This window comes from Copadichromis virginalis, linkage group LG17, assembly GCF_057382275.1.
Source record: "Copadichromis virginalis isolate Kocher_CV1m ecotype Utaka linkage group LG17, C_Virginalis_male_GT1.1, whole genome shotgun sequence".
Classification (NCBI taxonomy): domain Eukaryota; kingdom Metazoa; phylum Chordata; class Actinopteri; order Cichliformes; family Cichlidae; genus Copadichromis; species Copadichromis virginalis.
In genome coordinates this window covers 24,418,037-24,427,850 of record NC_140634.1, presented here as the reverse complement: position 1 = coordinate 24,427,850, position 9,814 = coordinate 24,418,037, and the positions used below count along the sequence as shown (strand labels likewise).

Below are 9,814 nucleotides of genomic sequence, written 5' to 3'. Positions count from 1 at the left end.
CAAACTTTAAAACGAGCCTCCCTTGGTATGTTTGTTTTATGGCATTACTGATGTTGGTTTTCTTGTTTCTAAACAGAAATTCCTTCTACGTCTCAAAAGAGGTAAAGAAATGTGTGACTCTTTAATGCTGCTGGAGATATTTATAGCAGTGGTTTAGTGTGAGCTCCTTTATTTCCCCTTTATTGTTATTTTTCTTCCGCCTTGTGTGTTTATATCATTTTTACAGCTTCTAGTTTTGTCTATTATTTATATCGATTCAGAGATTAGTTGAAAATATAGAGTGTAAATGTACAAAATACATGATTTTGTTCATTTTGGTATTCAATAACAGTTATTAATTTTTCTTTGCAATATCCAGGATGTACTCCTTGTTAAAAATTTCCACTTTGAAAAATAACATTTACACTTTTGTCCTCATCAGCGTCCTGGAGGCTTCTGTTGCTGCCACACCACCTGACTATGAAAATGGCACCACTACTTGTCTCCCGAATCCCTGGAACTGGGTCCGTGACACTACTAGAGATAGTCCTTTTCAGGACCAGTGTTTGGCTTGCTCTCTGGGAACAACAAAAAATTAAACAAATAAATTAATAATAAAATAAAATGAAGAAATCATTTATTTAATTTGTCCGGAGGCTTCTGTTGCTGCCACACCACCTAACCATGAAAATGGTAAAAAGAAAAGGAAGAAGAGAAAATGGAGACACTTCTTCTGCTGTTTCTCGGTTTGCTTTTACAGAAAACACGTGAAATGCATATTCTCCTTAAAATGTACTTGTTCATTTTAAGTGACTTTACTTTTTTAATAACATTATGTTTGTTTGTTCTCTACAGGAAACTGACAGCGATACAGAGGCAGAGACCAACACTGTAAAGCCACAAAAAAAGTCTCGCTGGTCTATTTTCAAATTCTGGAAGGTATGTTTTACGGAAAGAGTCACTGTCATCAAGCATTTACTCATCACAATAAAATGGGAGAAATTAAGAGCAATGAAGCACACAGCTATGTCCTGTCTTTTGGTTTCTTTCTACAGAGAAAAAGGCAGGTTGCTCCTGAAACAACATTGGAACCTGATAAAATCAGTGACAAGTGAGGGAAACTTTAATCTTCTCACTTTAAAGCAAAATTCTTTTGGGATCCTCTGGTTGCAGATTTGATACTTGACATCCTTTTGTATATTTTTGCAGATTAAAGAACATGCAGCATGACTGTACACCTGCCGAGGCAGCACCACCTCAAGAAGACTGCCTGGAAACAGAAGGCCGAGAACTGGAAGTCCAGCCTCCACCGAACAGTTCAGAGGACCCAGTACAGGTCATTTGCCCCCGAGCAGGACAACCAGAATGCCCCGAGGACAAAACTACAGACATTCCCAGGTAAGTGCTTTTAATATTTTGGCAGAGTGCTTATCAAAATAAACATTAGATGGTTGAATGCTGTTCTCCAGAGAGACAATGTTTGTTTGTTGTCTTGTTGTGCTTGCTATGCATCCCTGACTCCTTTCTTCATCCAGCAGCACCCATAAGGAAGGTGGTGAAAGTTCCCACCAGGTTAAAAACACCACTGAAAACGGTGAGCCATCAGACCTGAGTTGGGACACTTTGATTATGGAGTTTCTGGAACAAGAGCATGTATGGGAGCAGGTGGTTGACATGTAAGAGAAAAACGTCAAAATGTTTAAGCTTCAAAGCTCATGCATACATGCACATACACTGCTTAGCGTCTTGACATCTTTCCTAATTGTGTGTTCGTGTTTTTACCTTTTTGCAATAGTGTAGCGAAACATTTGAACGATGGAAAAATAACGGAAAATAAAATTCAGACTGTGGACCACTTCGGGTGAGTACACGTGGTGCACGAGGACCAAAGCTCACTTTGTCAAAATGGAGAAAATGAACTATTTTACACTGATACTGTAAACTTTGTGTATGTGTGGCAGGTTTCCAAACACTGCAAACACCTGCTACATGAACTCCTGCCTGCAGAGCCTGCTCAACACTGACGAGTTCATTAGAGACATCAGCCATCAGGAGACTTTGTGGAGAGCAGTCCCAGAAGCTCAGCTCTTAAGGTGTGCTACGTCAACCTTCTACTTTCTTCAAAAAGCTGAAGAGCAAAGATATCTAACACCAGAAATGTCTGTTTACCCTTTCCTTTTTACAGAAGGCTCATTGACATCAGGGACTGTCATAATTCAAGAGATTATGGCCTTAAAAAACATCGCCTAAAATCTTTTAAGGAGGCATTCAGCAAACATGCTCCTGAATACAAAGGCAGTGCACAGAAAGTATGTCAGCTATTTGGACATTTTGTTTTTTTTCCTTTACTTTCTAATGTTTATGTTCTGTTTTAAATCTCCTCTGTGTTTTTCTTTCAGGATGCTCATGAATTCCTAACCTTGTTCCTCAATGAGATCAAAAGCCTTTCACCTCACCTGAAGAGGAAAGCAGCTCTCCTGGGCCGAAGTTATACCTGCCCAGTAGAAGACCATCATGTTTTCAAAATGGAAAACATGAGGACATGCAAGAGGTAAGCCCGTCATTCAGAAACACAGGGCTGATTGCAACGTTTTCATATACCTCTTTTCCTCCTACCTGATCATTACTTTAACTATGTTACTCCTTAAATGTGTAGCTGCGGTCACCAATCATCACACCAAGAGGAATTCACCAGCTTGTCTCTTGACCTGGTTCCAGAGGGGTCTGTTAAAAACATGTTAGAGACATACTTGAAGGTAAGATCAGAAATTCCAGTAGAGATATAGTATCACTGATCTTAACACACCTTTTTTGTTAGTGTTTGTGTGCATATGTTGTGATTTTTTTTCTACCATAAAGCCTGTTTTCTCTGTGCTGTTGTTCAGGAACAAAAAATAGAATTTCTCTGTGATTGTGGAGGGACGACCTCGGAAGTGAAGCCGTCTTTTCATACACTGCCAAGGTGAGTAAGGTCACATCAGAATTGATCGACTGACCTGGTTTCCAAACTGTGGTGCAAAAAACAGAGTTTTTAAGACAACACTTGAGCAGTCATTTTGTCCCATCTTTGGTTTGTGTTTGTCACTCATTCTTCTTGTTTTGTACCTTGGGTTTTTTTTTCTTTTCTGTCAGAGTTCTCATTTTGCACCTGAAGAGGTTTGGCTTTATAAAAACCTGCAAGCTTCAGAAGGTGAATGACCCCGTCAGGCTGCAGAGGGACTTGGTGGTGTCATCCAAACAGGTAAAAACAGACTGCAGAACATCTCAGAGATTCAGCTTAATTATCACACTGATGTGAGACTTTATGAAACTAACACTCTTTGGATTTGTTCCTTCTCAGGGTGATGGTTGTTACAGTCTTATAAGCATCATTAGTCACTATGGAGGAACAGAATCAGGTAAAACAACTGACTTGTTACAAACAGAAAATGATTTAACAGAGCTTGCTACTTTTCAGTGAAGGACTCACACACAAATGCTTTTGATGTTCTAAGAAGCACTAAGTACAAATCATGAATCAGTTGACTTTTAGAAGTTGGATTCATTTGTCTTAATGTGATCTCAGGACACTACATCTGTAATTCCGTGCATCCTGATGCGAGCCCGCAGGTTACATCAGATCCTTGGCTCACCTATAATGATGCACAGGTGCTCCACACAACCGGATGTGCAGTTTTTGAGGAACAGCAGCACTCAGCCTACATCCTGTTTTACAAGAGAAACGTAAGAAGCTCATCCTGAAGTGAGATAATTTTTAAATGTCCTATTACCTTGTTCATCAGTTTTGTCTTCATTCTAAAACAGGATGTGGAAGCAAGTTACAGCCATCATCATGCTGAAAAGGAAGGAGCAACAGTCGTCTCAGACAAATTTTAGGTAAGTATTGCCCTTAGGAGGAAGGGTCCTCCCAGAGAGCCTGGCTCCTCCTAAGATTTCTTCCTCCAGGAGGGAGTTTTTTCTTGCCACCGTCGCCTCACATTGACTGGTCTCATCGTCAGAGACATTGTTAACCTCCTAAGGCCTGAACTCTTTCAGTTCACGCATTTTTAATTTCTCTGTGCCATTTGGGTTGATTGGGACCTGATGAATGGTCTAGACAACCCAAAATGTGATATATGGACGCCAGGTCCTAGGAGGTTAAACTAAAATCTACTAGAGATAGTCCTTTTCAGGACCAGTGTTTGGCTTGCTCTCTGGGAACAACAAAAAATTAAACAAATAAATTAATAACAAAATAAAATAAAGAAATAATTTATTTAATTTTATTAAAATTAACATAACAACAAAAACATCTAATAAAAAATAATAAAAGTATTCAACTGTGTTTTGTGAAATTTGTAATGAGTCTCAGTTAAGTTGATGTCACAGAAGTTTCTGAATCAACCATTTAGATTGTTCAACAAACAGATTTACTCAGGTAAAGATGGTAAGCTGGAGCACTGTTACTCTTCTAGTTCAGTTTAAGTTTTTAGACAAATATTCCCTCATTCAGTTGCAGCTTTTAAATAAATTATTTAGCTGCAGGTAGCAAAGTCCAAAAGTGACAACATTTCCACTGCACTCCCTCCAGAAATAGCATATAGAACTTTTGATCAAATTATTCATTTATCATTGGATCATTGACAACCATGTAGGGTGAAAATCTTTAATTGTCCTTTTATAACATTTTAACAAGTTAATGTCCCCTGCTGCATGTTTCTTGTTTTGGCTGAACTTCATCAGCTCAAAAAACACACCGTGCTGTGGTTTACTAAAAGAACTCATGTACAGGACACACTGAAAGCACGTTTACAACGTTTAATTAACTAAGTCAAGATCAGTTAACAACAGCTGAATGAAAGATTTACTTTTTCTCATTGGTAAAATGGTCCAATGAGGTCCATGCGACTCACTAAAAAGATCCGGATCTTTCAGCTCCCAACCAGCTCTTCAGGTTGTTTTGTTGCTTTAATTAATTTATTATTAACAACAATATAAAATTATGCACAAAAGGAATTAGTAATGTACAAAAAAAAAACAACCTGTGGTTTTATTTATATATACACACTGTTTATATACACACTGTTTACTGCTACAACTACACGTTTCTTTTTCAGGTATTTATTAATAATTGACTTTATGTATATGTATATATTGTACTATTCTTAGTTAGCGTATTGTCTGTCTTGTTAATGTTTGTTTATAATGGAGCACTGTAACAAAAAAATAATTTCCCCCAGGGATCAATAAAGTATTCTGATTCTGATATATGTTTATTATTTTATTTTATTTTTTCTACAATTAAATTCCGGTATTTTCAACTTCTTCATATTAGTTTATCATTTTATTCTTATAGCAGATTTTAAATTGAGAAACATTTGTACAACACTTAAGATGATCATTGAGACAATTCCAGTTTCTTATGCCTATGACTGTTGGACACATTTTCCTTTGTGTGGTTCGAGCAAACCGATGCTTAAAATAAAACTTCCTTCTGCCGTCTCCATTTTCTGAACACAATACAAATAAACTTTGTAACTTAAGAGGTAGTGTTTTATTTTTTGCCCTAAACATAATAATTCAACCCGTTCTCACTCCCAAAGCGTAACATTTTATGCTAGGTGACAAATTGTCACCATATTACGTTTTCGGCTACCCACCACGTTCCTAAATGACGACCTCGGAAAAAAGAGGAAATATGAGAACCGTCTGGACTGAATCTACACGTTTGCTCTTTTTCTTCAAATCGCTTAGAAACACGCTATTCAACATCATTAAAGTCCTGGTTAAGGTCAGGAATAAGGTTATGGTCAGGGCTAGGGATAAGGTTAGGTTTAGGGCTGGAATACAGGGCTGGAACGTCTATTTACCGCAGGAGCGTCATTGCACTGGATTCCAGCCATAACCCGCCGCGTACCATAAGAACGCCGAAGGTCTCCTTTCGCGTTCCTCAGGAACGCCGCGGGACGTGACAAAACGTCGACATGTTACGCCTCGGGAGTGAGAACGCTCTGAATAATTAATGTCTGTAATTTCACTATATCTTCTAGTTTTTAATAAGTTTGATTTTATAAACAAACTATTAATGTGTTCTCTATATGTAACATTATGCATTATTTAACGCGCTCTCTTCTGTAACAAATGTAATGGTTTCATATTAGTCACACATGTATTCCCCCATACTTCAACACAATAACTCAGATAGGGTAGAAACAATGAAAAATATAATATTCTTATTGTCTTGTAATCTAATATATATCTTACATTACCCAGGATATAAATACTTTTAGCCAACTTTTTTTTAACATGTTCAATATGAGATTTCCATGTTAACTTTCCATGTCATTCACTATTACACTCAGAAAACAGAATTCTGTCACTCTTTCAATTAATACTCCCTCTATAGAGAATACTATCTCTTCCTCCCTTGCACGGTTTCCGAATATTATAAACTTTGTTTTTTCCAAATTTAGCGATAACTTATTTACATTTTAAAAATTTTTTCATTTCAATAACCATAATTTTAGCCAATTCTTTCAAGTTTTCTCCGGAACAATAAAAATTTGTATTGTCTGCAAACAAAACAAAATTTAACATTTTTGACACATCACAAATGTCGTTTATATATAAATTAAAAAGTTTTGGTCCTAAAACAGAACCTTGAGGGACCCCACCTTCTATTTTCATTCTATCAGATGAATTGCCTAAACACTGTACATACTGAAACCTATTATCTAAATAACTGCTTAACCAGTTCAATACTATTCCTCTCACACCATAAGTACTTAAATTAGAAATCAAGATGGAGTGTTGCAGAGTGTCAAAAGCTTTTTTTTTTTTAAATCAATGAATACCCTATAGTATATTTATTATGTGTTGCTGATGAAATGCCTTTAATAGTAGTCATTAATGCTATTGCTGTTGATCTGTTCCATCGAAATCCGTAATGACTTTCACTTAACAGTTGATGTTTTTCAATGAAACTATCAAATCTTTGTGCAAAGAGCTTTTCAAGCACTTTAGAAAACTGTGATAGCAATGATACTGGTCTATAATTATTAAAACTATGTCTGTCTCCTGATTTATAAAGGGGGATAACTTTTGCCACTGTCATTCAGTCAGGAAATACACCCGTATAAAATGAGAGATTAAAAATATAACAGAGAGGTTTGATTATACAATCCAAGATCTTTTTTACAATGACCATGTCTAACCCATCACAGTCAGTGGATGCCTTGTTTTTAGATTTTGCTACAATAGCTATGATTTCTTTTTCAGTGATTTCCCCTAAAAACATACTGTACTACTCTTCTTTCTCCTTTCCATTCGTCATTCCATTCTGAATCATCCTGTTTTCTAATTAAGTTTGCCAGGTTAGGCCAAATATTTACAAAAAAAGAATTAAATGCATTTACCACTTAATTCATATCACTTATGACCTTATTTTTCTTATTAAAGTAAGTAGGTAAATTTAAGGGTGTATATTTATTACCCAATATTTTTTCAAGATATTCCATGTACCCTTAATATTTTTGTTGTTGTTGTAAAATGATTTATTATAATATTCTTTCTTAGCCTTTCTGATAATTAATACTAACTTATTTTATAAACTTTATATTTCATTTTAGCAGGCTTTGTTCTAAGTTTTATATAATCTCTATACAGTTTATTTTTCTTTTTACATGCATTTTCTAGTCCTTGTGTTATCCATGGTTTACCAGTATTTTTCTTTTGCTTATATAATACCAGTGGACAGTGATTTTCATACAAAACCAAAATAAGTACTTAAGAATGCCTCATATGCAGCACTGACGTTATTTACATGAACCTCATTCCAATCTTTCATAAGATCTTGCCTGAACTTATTTATTTCATGATCATTTCTAATTCTTATATATCTGTCCACACACACGTCCTCCTTTCGTGTCCTTTTATAATCTAAAGTAACAAAAACAGGTAAATGATCACTTATGTCATTTATGACAAGACCACTTATAATGTTGCTTTCCAAGCAATTAATGAAAATATGATCAATTAAAATAGCTGACTTTTCAGTTATTCTACTAGGTTTAGTAATCAGAGGGTAAAACCCTCTTCCAAAAAATAACAAAAAAAAACTGATGATGCCTTATGATTGGACATTTTAAAAAAATCAATATTATGATCACCGCAAATACAGAATGTCTTATTTCCCTTTACCTTGCTCAATAAATCTTCTACTACATCTGTGAATGTTTCTATCAGTGTCCCAGGACTCCTATACATACAACTAACAATTATATTACTCTTTCTACCGTCACACACTCCATTAAATCATCAATAGCCACAGACATGTATTCAACCTGTTTACATTTCAAATCACTATCAACAAACTATATATAAATATATACGGTGGCCCCTAGAGACAAAGCACGTACAAATTCCAAAAAGCATGTACAAACTCCAAAACACATTTCTAGTGTTCACTGAACTTCCAAAACAGAGCTACCTAGATCACTTAAATTACACAATTGAAAGCATATGTGTATTGTTTGTCTATTTAAACACAGGCATTCATATATATTCAAATAATTTTAAAAAAAAAAGTTCATTTACGTGTTACTACCACACACCAAATCCGTCGTGTTTTGGAGTCTGTACGTGCTTCGGAGTTTGTACGTGCTATGGAGTTTTTACGTGTTTTGGAGTTTTTACTTGATTTGGAGATTGTACTCGTTTTGGAGTTTGTATGTGCTTTGGAGTTTTTACGTGATTTGGAGATTGTACTCGTTTTGGAGTTTGTACGTGCTATGGAGTTTGTACGTGTTTTCGAGTTATTACGTGTTTTGGGGTTTGTACGTGCTATGGAGTTTTTACGTGTTTTGGAGTTTTTACGTGATTTGGAGTTTTTACGTGATTTGGAGTTTGTACGTGCTTTGTCTCTAGGGGCCACTGTAAATATACTTTTATTTATTCACTCCACATAAAACATAATAAATAAATCATATAAAACAAAAAACAACTATTTACATTTCAACTCTTTAACTATTTAAATTTTCAGCTTTTTCCTTTTAAACAAATTTAAAGTGAAACAACACAAAACACTGCAAACCACAATACATTTAATTATAAATATGAAAACAAAAAGAAGATGCTCATTCTCTGTCATATGGGCCTGCAGGAATAAACTTTCTGAATCCTTTTATCATCCGCAACTGAAAATAGTTGTGGATAATCACTAAACCTTTCTAATCTGACGTTGTTGTCCCTGGCTCTCTTTCCCTCCCGCTCTGTTCCTGTGCTACTGTGAGTGTAACTACCGCCCCTCCCCCCTCTGCCCAGCGCAAAGCACAAGGCTCCTGTGCGGAGTGAAGCGGGAAAAAAGTGCGAGAGTGGCTGTATCCCAATTCAGGTTCTGCAGCCTTAAAGTACGCAGCCTCAACGGTCCTCAAGGGCTGCGTACTCAAATATCGCTAAGGCAGAAAGTGCTAGGCTTGTAGGCTTGTGAAATGGGACGTCTAGCCTCCGGTGCGCTGCCCAGGTTGCCTAGCAACCATGATACTAACAGCTGGAAACGTTTCATACAGCTTTGATTGACAGAAATGAAGGAGAATATATTTTGTTCATTTGTTTCTACATGAGCTCTGTGTAATTGGTATCTGAGGCTGAGACCACAGGACTGTAAAACATGATTGTTGGGCTTCATTTCTGTACTGAACAGTCATTTTAAGGTTAGCTAGTAAATAACAATTAGCTAATGTTGTTCATGAGACTAAAATCATCCCACTTTGGTAATGTAACTATAATATGGCCAATATTATAGTTACTATATTAATCATTATTAGTTATTACAGCAGTGAGTTTGAACTCTGTGTCA

The 9,814-nt window shown here is 36.1% G+C and overlaps 1 protein-coding gene across 1 annotated transcript; it reads left to right on the top strand.

The window, feature by feature from the left end:
• Positions 1–994: 994 nt before the first annotated feature.
• Positions 995–5,250, top strand: LOC146689484 (ubiquitin carboxyl-terminal hydrolase 37-like). The gene is made up of 13 exons (XM_085437266.1): positions 995–1,090; positions 1,189–1,377; positions 1,518–1,655; positions 1,775–1,840; positions 1,941–2,072; positions 2,165–2,288; positions 2,379–2,530; positions 2,636–2,735; positions 2,865–2,941; positions 3,112–3,220; positions 3,320–3,377; positions 3,545–3,702; positions 3,784–5,250. The coding sequence occupies exons 2-13, from the start codon at positions 1,199–1,201 to the stop codon at positions 3,853–3,855; spliced, it is 1,365 nt and encodes a 454-aa protein (XP_085293392.1). The 5' UTR covers positions 995–1,090; positions 1,189–1,198; the 3' UTR covers positions 3,856–5,250.
• The last annotated feature ends 4,564 nt before the right edge of the window (positions 5,251–9,814 follow it).